The 16196-nt window shown below is 45.5% G+C and overlaps 1 protein-coding gene across 1 annotated transcript in view; it reads right to left on the minus strand.

Annotated features, from left to right (window-relative positions):
- MAP1B (microtubule associated protein 1B) overlaps positions 1 to 5516 on the minus strand; it is a gene marked incomplete at both ends in the record, with an annotated part of 91422 nt that extends 85906 nt beyond the window's left edge. Inside the window, one exon of the mRNA XM_079704015.1 lies at positions 5333 to 5516. Coding sequence (XP_079560141.1) covers positions 5333 to 5516 — 184 coding nt within the window. The remainder of the gene's footprint in view (positions 1 to 5332) is intronic.
- Positions 5517 to 16196: the final 10680 nt, after the last annotated feature.

Consider the following 16196-nt stretch of genomic DNA (forward strand, 5'->3'; position numbering starts at 1 on the left):
TTATTACTAAACTATAACCATAAGATTCTATTTTCAAAACTATGCTAAAACGTGATCTGAAGTCAGATTTGAATCATAAAGAAACAATTAAAACAAAGGAAATGCTAAATTCCATAAGGTTTTCTTTCCTAGAGAAAAGTTTTCCTATTTTTTCCCTTGACCTAACCTTCAATTTGCTTTTTTCCTTTTGTTTTAAGCCAACAATTTGACGTTCATAATTTATATGTTATGCGTAATGCAGCCAGTATCTTACAGAGTTCATCATTTCAAAGCATTGATGATAAATAATTTAGGTCTTGGCTAGCATTTCACATTAGAAGCAAGCAAAAGAAGTGATTTATAATAATTTATTTATTGGCCTAAAAGTTAGAACTTATTTAAAAAGTAAGCCTTTAGAGAAGATTAATAATGACTCATCAATTTAATGACCTTAAGTTTAGTGTCTGGCTTATATTTCATCATGGATCAAAGAACCCTTAGTAGGTAATACCAATTAAGCAGTGCAAGCAGAAAGGCATCTGCCTTTTGACTTTGAAACGTATGAAGATGAATATAATAAATTTAACAGTCCCCAACATGTCTTTTAATTCCCACCATGTTGTTGTTGTTTTCCTGTTGAAACAAAATGGAAATGAAACCCCAAATCTTTCCTGGGTTCTTAATTCTCTTAACCATCTTAGACTAAAAACATTCAATAAATGACATCAGAAACACTATAGTTAGCGAAACTTACATCTAAAAATCCAGGACATTAGATGTTACACACATCTATCTTATTATGAACAAATCCTGCTGATTCCCAATGTTAACTAGAGGAAAGTTACACTCTTGAACAGTAATTGAAAACATCAAACGGACACTTAGTATTCTTTATATGTTCTAGTTTCTTTTAAAAAAATAAAATAAAGCAAAGAAAACTTTTCACAAGGCTCTAGAATTAGTTTTGCAAGGCATGGATATATGTAGTCCATGTCCTAAAATAAACAGGAGGAGTGGAGGCTCTGCTAAAAATAGGCATGACTGTTAAGTCCTTCTTGGGGACTAATTAGGAAGGGGGCAACAGAGGTGCCAAAGAGCAGTTGGTGGAGCAAGAATGGTTTGGCATTGAGTCCTGCATAACTAACTAACTAAAGCTAGACCAGTCTGAGGAAAGTCTACTGTTTCAAATTTGAGAAGAAATGACCAGACCCTACATTATGCATTTTGAATACAGCTGAAGAAATGAATGATGGTCTCTCTTCCTTGTGTAACCAAGCAGGACCCTATGGGGCCTTCCTGGGACAGACCCTTCCCCTATATCCTCTGCTTTAGCTCCTCTCTGAAGTACCTAGATAGTAGTATCTGATGCATTACTTCCTGGCTTGTTTTTCAGATGCTAAAACCACCACCAAATGGAAGAAATTAACTACTTGATGACCATGAGCACATAGTGCCCATTACCGCCTTGTTACCTAATCATTAATCAACCAGAGAATTGTGCACGAGCTAATCACAAACCCTGGGACGCCCTCCCTCACCTTGCCTTTAAAAATGCTTCGCTGTGGGCTTCCCTGGTGGTGCAGTGGTTGAGAGTCCGCCTGCCGATGCAGGGGACACGGGTTTGTGCCCCGGTCTGGGAAGACCCCGCATGCCGCGGAGCGGCTGGGCCCGTGAGCCATGGCCGCTGAGCCTGCGCGTCCAGAGCCTGTGCTCCGCAATGGGAGAGGCCGCAACAGTGAGAAGCCCGCGTACCGCAAAAAAAAAACAAACCAAAAAAAAAACGCTTCGCTGAAACCCTTCGGGGAGTTCAGGGTTTTGAGCACAAACTACCCATTCTCCTTGTATTGGCACCTTACAATAAAGCTGCACTTTCCTTCACCACAACCTGGTGTCAGTAGATTGGCTTTACTGTGCAAGGGTGAGCAGACCCGAGTTTGGTTCAGTAACACCGGGTTTCATGAAGAATTTACTAAGCATCCATGCTGGGGTGTTTCAGGCCTGTTGATTTACTGCATTACCACCATCTTCCTACAGATCTATTTGCTGGACTTCCCAAAGAGCCCTAAGTCATCAAATGGCAAAAATCCAAGTCACCAGCGTCTCCAAACCCACAGAGCCTTTGTTAAGACAAGAGGGGAAATGGGAAGCAAGAGGAACAGATGATGAACGGCTTTCCCAGTCTGCAGCGCACAATCAGAGCCGAACCCCCTGGAGCATCTCTATCTTGCTTCACACAACGGGGTCCATGGGCACCAGCAACTACAGCCGTGGTATCAGAGTGACCTCTGGAGGAGGTCCAGCTGGGACCTGAAAGCTGAGGCGGCAGCGAATCCGGCACAGGGAAACAGCCAGCCTGCCCTGTTGCTAAGTCATCTTAGACTGTCGGAAAAGCTACGGGAGCGGTATTTTCACTTAGCACTGGAAGGCCCTGCAGCTTGATCTGCATCTGAGACCCCTGGACCCAAGAGAGTGATCTCCAGAGGAAAAGCAGCATCTGTTACTGTGCGTTAGGAAATGGCTCTGCTCACTCACCTGGTCGATTCTTAATGGGATCAATACTGCCATTTCAGAGGTACCTGCAAAAACCTGACTGAATCAGGGAATTAAAAATCAGGAAGACGGGCTTCCCTGGTGGCGCAGTGGTTGAGAGTCCGCCTGCCGATGCAGGAGACACGGGTTCGTGCCCCGGTCCGGGAAGATCCCACATGCCGCGGAGCGGCTAGGCCCGTGAGCCATGGCCGCTGAGCCTGCGCATCCGGAGCCTGTGCTCCGCAACGGGAGAGGCCACAACAGTGAGAGGCCCGTATACCGCAAAAAAAAAAAAAAAAAAAATCAGGAAGGCATGCTGACTGAAAAGGAAACCTGAGGGGGCTTCTGGGATTCCAGTAATGTCTGCTTCTTGATCAGGATCATACAGGTATGTCGTTTTGTGAAAATGCACCAAGCTCCTCATTAATGATTTGTGCCTTTTCCTCTCTATAAAATATATCAATAAAAAAAAATTTTTTTAAGACAGGAAGACAAATCTGAATATTATCACGAAGTGCTAGCAGTGTAAAACACAGTAGAGAGCACTTCACAGCGATACTTGAATGCCTCTAGTTTATCCTCAAACAGAAGCAGCTTGAATAAACCACCTGAGAAACGGGGCACTAAAAGGATATCAGCAGAGTAACAAAGCAGGAAAATAATTACATGGAAGGTGATTGCTGAACCACCTCCCTGCATGGGGCGCTGCCCACAAGTGGATGACTATTGCCTTTGTATAAAGGCAAGCTCTGAAAATTGCTGTTTGATCTCCCTGATGTTAGCTTGTCCTGCACTAACATCATGACAGGGCCAGAAAACCAGTGATGCTGCAGTGTTGGCACCTCTGTCACTTATGAGTGGTGTCACCTTGAGCTGGTCCCTTTATCCTTTCTGCCTCTCTGGGCACCCCCCATCTCCAAAATGGGGATGGTGGTCCCTCTCCTCGCACTGCATCGGGTGGTTATGAACCTTTTATAGATAGAAGAACACTTCCTGATGTATTATTGCTTCCCAGCAAAGGTGCTGACAAATAATATTTTTTTAAAAATACAAAGTCATTGATTCATACAGTAGCCACACCCAAAATCAGTACGTGTGAAATCTTCCAAGGAGAAAATGTGCAAATAAACTAAATTAGTACAGATCAGATTAAAGGGCTGTAGTTTGAAAATGAAGCGTTATTGAGATGCTCAAATGAGGCATTTCACTATTGACATATCCTATTCTTAAATATTGTTTCCCGAAGAAAATAACAAGACTGCTTGTTGCTCACTTTCTTTTCTTTTTTCTTTCTTTCTTTTTTTTTTTTTTTAATCTGAAAGGGAACATCAATGCTTTTAAAGTTAAACAAAAGAACCAGGTCTGCAACTCCAGCCCCCACCCTGCAGCCTTTTGTTCTGGGGACAGGCGACCGTTTCCAAATGCAGAGGCAGACGACTAGCGTTTATTTTTTTTCATCTAAAACAAGGTTTTTCTCTCTTCTTAAATTTATGGTTGGGGGGCGGGCGCGGGGAACGAGGGCTGCGTGAACGCCCTTTGTCCGCCTCGGGCTGCCGTAGAGACCGCAGTGCGGACTGCACCACGCCCACCAGCCGGTGTCTCCGGGCAGAACCGCTTCAGCACCACCCCGAGAGAATAGAGCGCGGGCTGGGCCTGGGGAGGGAGTAGCGACCTCTGTCAGGGCGAGGGGAGGTCTGGGACGCCGGGGGTAAAGGGAAAGGCAGAGGACAGACTGCCTACCCGGGGACTTCGAGCGCAACAAAACCGGGCTGGAGAGGTGGGGGCACGTAGCACCCCCAAGCCCTGGCGGAGCGCACTCCCGGCCAGCCGCGCCCACTGGGGGCGCCGCAGTGCGGGGGGCAGGTGTGGCGGGCGGGGGCACTGCGGCAGCCCGGGTGGGGCTGCGGGGCGGGTCGGTCCGCGCGCCCGAGGCTGCGCCCGCCGGACCCTCACGGCCCCGCCCAGGGTTCCCGGCAAACCGCTATTCGGCCTCTGCAGGGCGCGCCCGTAGTGCGCGCACCGGGCGAGGCGCCGGCCCTACCCGCGGGCCTCCCGCCGTCCCCCTCCCTGAGCCGTCACTCCCGAGGCCGAGACTTTTAAAAGAAGAAGCCCCACCCCACAACTTGGGGGTCCCATTGTCCTTGCTAAAAGCTGCAACCAAGGCCCCAGGGGCGGTAGCGAGGCAGGCGCCGTCTGGGAAGGAGGCGCAGGCGGTTCTCCATCTCCGCATCCCGGGGGGTGGGGGGGAGCGGGCGTGGCCCTAGGACTAGCCTAGTCATTCCAAGGAAAGAAAAGATGGGGAGGTTTTAAGCCAGCAAAGGCACTTCTCGGGGGCTGAGGTGTTTGTGGTGGGAATGATTCCCACGCGAGCCCTGGCACATGGTACTTCAGCCTGGGGTCTGCCGGCGAGGGGCAATCCCAGCATTTTGCGGGGGTGAGAGGGGGGCTGAAAGGAGTGGTCGCATCAGCGCCCCCCCCACACACTTGGTTTCCTGCGGTTGCGGCTTTATTGTGGCCTCTGCCCCTTTGACACCTGCATCTCATTTAGCGGGAGAGGCGGTAGCCAGCTGGGATCTGCCGACCCAGCCTGTTAACGGATCCGTCAAGATTAGGAGAGGCTCTCCCACTGCGTCTCAAATCTGATAATTCGAATTATTCTCCGAAATGAGCTCAGAAAAAAAGAGTCTGGACCGAGTGCGGGAAGTAGCGGGGAAAGACCTGGGCGCGGGGCGTGCCGGAGGAGAAAGGTGGCCGTCGCGCCCTGGGTGGGGTCGCGTTTGCGCGTCTCCCCAAACGCGTCCCCTCGGGGCGCAGGGCCTCTTACCGAGTTCGATGTTGCCGATGGCGCGTCGCAGGTGCTCCTCGGTCACAATCTCGCCGACGACCACCAGCAGGTAGAACTTGCTGTCGAGGAAGCGATGCGACAGGCTGGGCGAGGTGGTCGCCGCCGGGCTGGCGATGCTGCCGGACGGCTCAGGCTCGGTGGCTTCCACCACCACGGTCGCCATCCTGCCGGCTTGCTATGCCTCGGCGAAGTGCCGCGCTCCGGCCGCTCCTCTCCTCTGCGGCAGGAGAAAGGATTATCTCCGAAGGTGCAGTCTCCGCTCCGCCCCCTGCGTCTCCCCTCCTCCTGGCGCTGCGCGCCGCCTCCCCCTCCGCCCTCTCCTAGAGCGCGCGGCGGAGAGGAGTGGGGAGTGAGAGAGGGCGGGGAGGCGGTGCCTCTTTTATATGGAGACTAGGCAGGGAAGCGGGGAGGAGGAGGAAGAGGAGGAGGAAAGGACCACCCGGCACATCCTCACGGGGTGGCTGCCTCCGCTCTTCCAGCCTTTGGCCCAGAGCTGATGTCATCTGCAGCAAATCATCTCGCCCGCGGCCCGGAAGCTGGAGGGACGAGATGCGCGGACAATGGTCAGGGCAGGGCCGCGAGTCAAGGGGCAGGAGGACTCTAAGGGGGGAAAACACTCCCAACCGACACCCCACGCCACACCCACCGCCCGCTGCAAACCCTCACCCCGCTGGTGCAGGAGAATGGGATGGGTTTCCGTTTTCAGAGTCGGGATATTTTACCTTGTCCGAGGTGCACAAGTCAGGTCTCTGCCTTGTGTCCTGTCTGCGTTGAAGCCAGGTTCTCAGGAGCTGTGTTAACACAGCGGACCTGGGGCTGAGGGTACCCCGCCCGGGAAGATGGAACCTGTCTCTTCTTTGATGTGAATTCAGGAAGACATATTTACCAGTATTCACCACCTTCACTGTAAAGAATACATCAAAAATGCAAAACCTAAGCTTACCATTGTTCAGGCTTTGGACCTTACTCTGCAGGAGCCACTGATGAAAAAGTACTGGCTTTGTGGTGCTCGTGGGAAATGAAAAGAATGCAGATGCATTATTCCAGATACAGATTTTTCTTAACAATATGCTGAACAGATATCAGGCATAACAAAGAATAAAAAGAAGATACTGTCTCTACCCAGCAGGATTATAGTGACTATAATATACTTTTCGGTTCCTTGGGGAACACACAAGAAAAATTATTTCATGTGACAATGATGTCTTTTAAAATACATGTAGGGCTTCCCTGGTGGCGCAGTGGTTGAGAGTCCGCCTGCCGATGCAGGGGACACGGGTTCGTGCCCCGATCCCGGAAGATCCCACGTGCCGCGGAGCGGCTGGGCCCGCGAGCCATGGCCGCGGAGCCTGTGTGTGTCCGGAGCCTGTGCTCCGCAGCGGGAGAGGCCACAGCAGTGAGAGGCCCACGTACAGAAAAAAAAAAAAAAATAAAAATAAAATAAAATAAAATAAAATAAAATACATGTAGCATTGGGAATTTATATTGTCTTTGTCTATGTTTAGAATAACTCATAAAAATGTTGTTTAAAGGCAGCCTATCTACAACCATTTCTCACAAACATACTGAATATACTGAATATAGCTTCTGTCCCAGGAAGGGGGTGGTGGTGGTGAAGAAGGAACAAAACGTGCAAACACAGTACTATCATAAAAGACTGGGAGATAAGAGGCTTAGGAAAGAGGAATGGATGGAAACTAGAGTAGTCAATATAGTTTTAATACTAGAACGCATATTAAAAAAAAATCACCTGGATATACTAAGACTTCCAAAATAGCCCATGGTCTTAGCTGTTAACCACCCTGACTTATTGGTAATGTACTCTTTGCTCTTAGCTCCTTCCTGAAACCCTGACATGGTCCTGGCCCCATCCTAAATGCCGGTCTGATCAATGGGGACTAAAGATACCATCTGGCCCACAGCACTTGGGGTCTGTGACAATCTTACTGGTGAGCTGCACTCACCAGTGAGCAGTGACAAAGAGTTTCCAAGTGAGATGGTAACAGATCACATTTTGGTCAAGAGAAGGCATTCAATTGCTGTTAGAGAGATGAGGCCAGCACCAAAGCCCATAATGGGGGGAGGAGATATGGTGAGGAGCACTGTTTTCCAATTTCAGGCTTTGGAATTAGCATCAGCTAGTGATTGTCTTCCATTTCTCTGAACCGCCATTACTTCTATTTATGTAATAGTTTTCATTAGCTCTATTTCTTTTACTTAAATTTATTTTAAATGAAATTCTTTATTGCTGTATAGATGGAAACACTAATATTACTATAATTAGGATGTATCCTTAAGAATAAACATAATGAAAATAAGTAAATGATAAAATTCCTGCTATACACTGTTGTTATTTGCTGAAGACTCTGACCCTGAGGTGTACCCTAAGTTAAAAACAGAGATAGCAAGTGTTAGAGAGGTATTGAAGACATACTAGCACCAGAGTCATTCTCCGTTGTCATAACAGAAGGTTGGATGAAAATAAACAACAGAAGAGCCTTCTTACTGTATGAGCTCGTGCAATTAAATGCCATGACCATGAACCACCTAAGTCATTACCCACACTTTGAGAAAGAGACAAAATGGAAGAACACAGACCAGAGATGCTGACTGCCACTGTAAAACTTTGTAACTTTGGGAAAGTGACTTATTCTTATCTTCAGTCTCTTCATCTATATACTGGGCAGAATATATTTACAACTGTGTGAGTAACTACGTAAGAGAAGAGTAAATGATATAAATGTAAATGCCTAATACAGTGATCAGAATATAGTAAGCACTCTATTGATGAATAGACCTGTTTTGACCAAGTTTCTCAGATAATGAAGTAAAAGCACCCTTACAAAATGTGTAGGTGACATCACGTTGGGCACAACTACCAACACCTCTGAAACAAGAATTGAATACTAAGTGACACTACAAACTAGAAAAGTAGTTGCTCCCATCCCCATCTCAGGACAAAAAGATACAGTCCTAAGGAAGAAGGGGAAAACTAACATATAAGAGTACCTGTGCAAAAAAAAAAAAAAAAAAATGGGCTTCCCTGGTGGCGCAGTGGTTGAGAGTCCGCCTGCCGATGCAGGGGACACGGGGTCGTGCCCCGGTCCGGGAAGATCCCACGTGCGGAGCAGCTGGGCCCGTGAGCCATGGCCGCTGGGCCTGCACGTCCAGAGCCTGTGCTCCGCAACGGGAGAGGCCACAACAGTGAGAGGCCCGTGTACCGCAAAAAAAAAAAGAGTACCTGTGTTACCTGCTGCCACTTGACATTACCTGGATGTCCCAAAGGCCCCTCAGGCTCAACATGCTCCAAACCCAAATTATCTTTGCCCTCCAAACCTGATCCTCTCTCACTTTTCCTGTTTCAGTGAACGGTATCACCACCTATCCTGTGATCAAGCAGAAACCTCACAGGCATCTTGGACTGCTTCCTGACTCTCAGCCCCATGTACAATTTAGCATGGAGTCTGGTCAATTTGACCTCCTAAGTATCTTTTCAATCCTTCTACTTCTTTCCACTGTCCCCATCCTGGTCCAAGCTACCATCATCATGAGAGGTAGTAGTGTACAGGTTAGAAATTGGGTTCTGGAGTCAGACTGCCTGCTTTCAAGTCCCAGCACCATAGTTTATTAGCTGTGTGACCTTGGGCAAGATGCTTAACCACTCTATGCCTTGGTTTCCTCATTTGCATGGTAGAGATGAGTGCCCACTCACAGACAGGGGGACAGTTTAAATATGTAAAGTGCTTAAAATAGTGCCATATATGTAATAAGCACTCAGTAAGGGTTAGTTGTTTCTGCTATTGTTAAACATTTTACTATGGAAAATTTCAAACATATATAAAAGGAAAGAGAATAGTATAAGAAACTTCCATGTACCCATTATCCCCAATCAAATGATTTTTACAGTTTGCTTATTTAAATCAAGATCCAAATGAGATCCATATATTTCGATTGATTGATATGTTTTAAGTCTCTTTATGTGTTCCTACCCTTTTTTTTCCTTTGAAACTGCTTGTGGAATAGTAGGGACATTTGTTCTGCAGAATTTCACAGTCTGAGTTTTGCTGATTGCATCTCTGTTGTGTTATTTAACATGTTCTTCCATCTCCTGAATTATCTGTATTTTGAGAGTTAAATCTAAAGGCTTGATCACATTCAGGTTTGATATTTTTTTGCAATTATACTTCTTGGGTGATACTGTGTTCTTCCATCAGGAAGCACATAAAGACTGGCTGACCTTGTCCTGAGGGCTTGGCAGCCATTGATGATCATTACCTAGATCCTTTATTTCATTAAAGGTCAGAATATAATAATATTCTAATTTTATTATTCTTTCTTCATTTGACAGCTGGGAGACTTCTGTTCGGAGAAATATCACCCTGTCACTTGGTTAGCCTGAGGTACACTTACGCAGGAAGGGAAAGATAAACACATGATTCTCTTTATTTACTAATTTTGAAAATAATGAATTCCATAACATCCCTCCAAAGGTGATTAATAATTTTTGTATCATTAAGAATATAACTTAAGTCATTATTCATATTGATATTTTAATTTTTCAATCTTTGGGCAGTGATATGCTAAGATATTCCCAGCTCACATTGAATATACCTGGCCTCAGAACATGGAATTAGCCATTTCTCTAAGGAACCCTAGTTCCTTAAGAAGGAAATTGTATTTAGAGATCATAGTCTGAATACTAGGAGTGACTTGTTGCTACTATCTTAGTCATTGTTTGTAGATATTTTCAGTGGACAGAAATAGAAAGTGAATTTTTTTTCAAGATAATAAGAGTTCATACTGAAATTGCCTATTCAGGATCAGGACTGCAGAGATTTCGCTTACCCTTCAATTTTACAACGTACTTCCTTTGTCTTATGCCAAGAATTCCAGTTCTCAAAGTCACCAAGGGTGAAAGAATTAGAAGAGCAGATAATTTCTCATTTTCTTTATCTGAAAATATATACAAATTATACTCACAGGGGCTTCCCTGGTGGCACAGTGGTTGAGAGTCCGCCTGCCGATGCAGGGGACACGGGTTCGTGCCCCGGTCCGGGAAGATCCCACATGCCGCCGAGCGGCTGGGCCCACAGCCACTGAGCCTCGCGTCCGGAGCCTGTGCTCTGCAACGGGAGAGGCCACAACAGTGAGAGGCCCGCGTGCTGCAAAAAAACAAAAAACAAAAAAATTATACTCACAGGAGTCTCAGGTCAAAATATTTTTGCCAACAATGATTACTAAAAGTAGTTTAAAATTTTTGCAATTACTTTTGTTCTTAGAATGTGTCACACTAGAGAACCAAAATAACCCGTTGCCAAAAACACCAAAATGGTCATTTTTTGTTTTGTTTTATTTTACAATTCGTATACAACCCTCTTAGAATAACAGAATAGCAATAAAAATGCTACTGATATCAATAGGATTACTGAAAGCAATTTAGGAATTTTTTTTTGCAATTTTCTTTGTTATTAGATATATCCCACAGGGATGCAGTTTTAAAGTCACTTGAGTTAATTCCTTTTTATATATTATGCCACTAACTCCATATATAAATAGGTTCCTTTGTTACATTTTGTTCTCAGTTTTTATGAATGGATTTAAAATTTTTTCTCTTATCATAAGTGAGATGGACCATCTTTTTCATACGTTTAAGGATGATCTGCATTTCATCTTCTGTGAGCTGTCTGCTTATATCCTTTGCCCATTTTTTTTATTGGATGGTTAGTGTTTTTCTTATTGATCCGTGTCTATTTTTTATACATTAGGGAACTTTGCTTTTTTTCTGTTAATATGATTTACAAATATTTTTTCTCATTTTGGCTTTTTTGACTCTATGTATTGTAGATTTTGCCATGGGGAATATTTTTTATGTAGTTAAATTTAATTTTTTTCATTTATGGTTTATGAGTCCTGTGTTATATTTAGAAAGTCCTTTGCCATTCTGAAATTATGTAAGAAAAATTCACCCAGGGGTTTTCTAGTACTTTTAAGACTTTATTCTTAATGATTTGGATTTATCCAGATGAAGACTGGGAGACATAAATCCACTCATTTTGCCTCAGCTCCAGAGTTTGCTGAGAGAAGATTTTGCAATGACTTGGTAACCTATCTTTCTCCCCAGCCGATTTTGAATGTGTCAGAGCAGAAACTTTGATTTCATGTTTTTATTCCCTCACCTGCCCTGCCCTTTCATCCACTTCAACTCCAGCCCCAAGCTTCACCTAGTGTCTGGCAATTCAACAGTTCTTACTTCTGCATTTCTTGATGGCTAGAGGTAAGATTCTGCCTGTGCTGAGGTAAGACCTGCCCAGGAAGTGGCTGAAAAGGGACTGGGAAGTTCTCGGCCAGCCTTCTCATTAAGCTCAGGCCCTTACCAAGTACAAGCGCCCAGTGAGTCATACAAACACATGTAGAGGATGGCATCCTGAGGGAAAGAGAATTATAGTGGAAATAGCCAAGGCTGCTTGGAGACGGAGCTCCTCTGCTGGCACTGCAGACAAACTGCCGGGGCCACAGCAAACAGCAAAGCAATAACAAGCCGGCTTGGTGGGAAGCTGCAGACATAAATGCAAACTCCCTTCCCAGGCCACAGGCAAACGGCCCCTGCCCCAGGGACAACTGTAGTCTGAACAGCAAGATCCAACCAGCTTACAGTCAGGGAAGCCAACCCTCGCGGGCAGAGGTGCTCCGGGGTTGGGGTGAGGGGTGCTGTCTGGGGACTCTGGGGGAAACCTCCGGATGGCCCCAGGCCCAGGGAGAAGTGGCTCAGGTGTCCTCTGCTGAGCACTGGCAGCCACAGCTGAGTGCCTGTAACCCGCCGCAGTGTTCTAGGCCCCAGGAGGGCACAGAGAGTTGGCTCTTGGCTCAGGTGAGTCAGGAAAGCAACACGTGCACACACACATGTGGTGGAAGGCAGCAGAAAGGAATGCCCCAAGAGGGTCCGGCTTGCTCCAAGGAATGTGGAGAAAGAAGTAGGTGGCATCCGGATGGGAGGACCAGGAAAACTCAGAAGGAGGAAATGGCTGGAGGCCTCCAGCAGCCTGTGAGTGTGCTCAGCCTCGGGAGAGGGGAGGACCTGAGGCCACTTTGTGAGGCTATTAGGAAGGGGGGTGGGGTAGTAGGCAGAATAGTGCCCCCCACAAAACATTCATGTCTTAATCCCTGGAATGGGTGAATATGTTACTTTACCTGGCAAAAAAAGACTTTGCAGATGTAATTAAGCTCGGGATTTTGAGATGGGGAGATTACCCTGAATTATTTGGGTGGGCCCAGTATATTCACAAAGGTCTTTTTTTTTTTTTTTTTTGTGGTACGCGGGCCTCTCACTGTTGTGGCCTCTCCCCTTGCAGAGCACAGGCTCCGGACGCGCAGGCTCAGCAGCCATGGCTCACGGGCCTAGCCGCTCCGCGGCATGTGGGATCCTCCCAGACCGGGGCACGAACCCGTGTCCCCTGCATCGGCAGGCGGACTCCCAACCACTGCGCCACCAGGGAAGCCCCACAAAGGTCTTTATAAGAGGGAGACAGGAGTGTCTGAGTTAGAGAAGGAGATGTGATGATGGAAGAGAGATGTGATGAGCTGAGAAAGACAGAGACAGAGAGATTGAGATTCGAAGGTACTCCGCTGGTTTTGAAGATGGGGGAAGAGGGCCATGAGCCAAGGAACGTGGGTGGTCTCTAGAAGCTGGAAAAGACACGCAAATGGATTCCCCCCTTGACGTTCCAGAAGGAACGAACCTCTGCTTAACACCTTGATTTTAGGGCTTCCGACCCCTAAAACTGTAAGATAATCCATCTGTGTTGTTTTAAGCCACTAAACTTGTGGTAATTTGTTAACACAGGTAACACTTTGGGAACCTAATCCTTTGTGTCATGCCTTCTGGGAAGCTCCCACGTAGCCTGGCATTCTGGATGGCTATGTCCCAGTCCCACCCACTGTGGGCTGGGTCATGGGGAGAATGGGTCTGGGAACGAAGGATGGGGACTGTTTGTGAAGCTGCCTGATGCAGCATCTCTCACCTTTGTGCTTCTCATAGAGCACATTCAGAGTACAAGGTATTCACCCTCTAAATAGGTTGGAGCTGGGCAAGAACATCTGAAAACCACTGGGATTTAAAATAGCGATACGATCAAAGTTGCCCTTTAGAAAACGGTGGGCCATCTATCTCGAATCCCATAGTCAGCAAGTATCCGATTTCCCATTAGATGGTATTCAAGTTTTGCCATTTTTGAAAAGAGTTTGGTTCTGTTTAGAATTCCATAGTTGCTTATGGATTAGTTACTTCAGAGATGGATTCCTTCTGTGTGTACGTGTGAGAAGTTTTTAAAAGTGATAGGAAAAAAAGGGAAATCATACACAGAGAAGCAGAATAAAAGAAAGTTTTCTAAGATGTGATATCAGTGCACAAAGGGATAGTCCTTTATTAAGTCACTCATACATTTATTCAGTCAGCATGTCTTTCATAACCGTCTACCATGTACCAGATACTACTGTAGTTCCTCAAGATGCAACAATGAGAAAAACAAGCTTGGTCCCTACCCTCATAGAGCTTACTTTCCAGAAGGGAAGAAGTACAGATATGGAAAACCAGGGAAAGGGGAGAAACGGCATCTTAAACATTCTTTAGATGATAATAAAGGAAGGTTCACTGGAAAAAATGCCTCTGAAAGAACTGTGAAGTGGCACAGATTCAGTGTGGAATGAGATGGCATCTTGAATGCCCTTGAACCACTGTTTCTCCATCCACACCAGGGAGTGAGAAGCTGGCCACTAGGGGACATGACACAAGAAAGAGCCAACTGGCAGTAAGGAGTGTGGAGAATCTGCCAGAACTAAAGGGGCGTGGGATGATGACCAGACTCAGAGCAGCCCCCGTGTAACTGGCCATTTGTACTGCCTTCACAGCTTGAGGCAGGCTTCAGAAACATTGTCTCTCTCAGTTCCCATGCTTCCATTTTCCAGGACACAACACCGGCACAGGAAGGTCATTAGGACCATCACTGACAGGTATTATTATAACCTGGAGACAACATGACCATACTGTCGTTTCTCAGCCTTTTAAACCATATGCCCTCCTGTGGCAAATATAAAAATCGACTGCCTTTTAAGTATTTGAAACTTCAAAAATGTATTAATCATCAGGATTACAAACAAAACAAACCAAATGGTAATTGTAAAGAAGGTTCTGACTTGATCTGGAAAAGCATTTTACCTTAATCATGACAGCAGCATGAAGTAGGGGCACAAGGCAGGGAAGCATGCAAGAGGGGGCTACTTAGGTCATGTGAACACGAAGACCACTGTGCTAGTCTTTGAGCCACATGTGCTGTCCCCTGAGATTTTCATCCACCACCCCCCTCACTGTCACCAATGAGATGACCCCAATAAGTGATTACTGACAGCGAGGAAGTTAGACCATTGTTTGTCAGTCTGACCTTTCATCCTAAAAAATAATTATTAAATATTCAGTCAACATATTTGATGGAAAAATGTCACATTACCTAAATATAAATGATCTCTGAAAACTTCACTAACGTTATGTTCAAGCGTGGCATAGAGGTTTATCAAGTGAGTTTATAGTCAGGTTGCCTGACTTCCGAGCCCAGTCCCACCTTTTATTAGCTGTGTGTATTAGACAAGCTACCTCACCTCATTGTGTCTCAATTTCCTCATTTGAAAACTGTGCGTAACTATCATTTCTATATCATAGAATTCAGTCATCCATTCATTTACTCATTCAGCGTTTACTACATACACACTGGGTGTCAGACACAGTGCTAGTTGCTGGGGATACAGTCTGTTAATTGTCTAATGTCCTTTTAAATCTTTTAGGAGATATAGGTGGTGTCCACAGTTCCAGAGTTGATCTTATTTTTAAACTTCTTAGTTTTACTGGTTTGACATATTTTTGCTGCTTTTTTGGTTTGTTTTTGATAATACCTTAAAGTACAATCGACTATAAAAAATATCACACTATAATCCACCCATGGTTGTATTATTTTGTCCTTTCAGAGTCTCAGGAACCACAAAAGATACAGACAAGCAAAACAACATGCAACATATAATGCAGAAGATATACTGATAAAGCAACACGCATGCAGACTTACAAACAGAAGCTGACTAAATAATCTCTGGAGTGCCCTATAAATGTTTATGAATAAATAGAGCCCTTCAGATGGTTTGTGAAGTGTAGCAATACAGCCTTGGCCACTGCATTTTCCTCACAGTGAATCCTAATTCTATAATACGTAACAGCAGCCTGCCATCCAAAGACTGCAGTCACGTGACTGCGGGTGGCTTTCTGTTCCAAGGTACCAGTTAAACAGAACCCAACCTCTGAGCCAGAAATATTTGTTTCTGCTTCTTCTGAACTCCTACCAAAAAGAGAAAAAATCACTCTCAGAAGCTCTGTTCCAGCTCATGAATACCCATGGGATAGACCAGGGGCGTTGAGTATGAACATGCCTCTTAGAGTTGCTGGTTACCTGGTCTTCAGGACACATGCCTACCTTGGCCTCTGCCAACATCTCACTCCTGGTGGAGTTTTCCAGGGCATTTGATTGAAAGGTTTTCTTTAGTGTGATGTGACGACTCTACTAAAGAGAATGGAAATGAGAAAACAGGAAACCATGACCATATGGCAAACATGACAAAGAAGCCACCAAGATGTGGAGAAGTTGACATTACAATCTATGACACTCTTAGAGGAAATCACTGTTGGATATAACCGGAATTCATGAGATAACTATCACTGCTCGGGGTGAAAACAGTATTTATAAAGAGTATAAGGCTTTAAACTTTAACATGTAATATTTCAAATTCAAATCAGACTTTAAATATCTCA

This window comes from Hyperoodon ampullatus, assembly GCF_949752795.1.
Source record: "Hyperoodon ampullatus genome assembly, chromosome: 4".
Lineage (NCBI taxonomy): Eukaryota > Metazoa > Chordata > Mammalia > Artiodactyla > Ziphiidae > Hyperoodon > Hyperoodon ampullatus.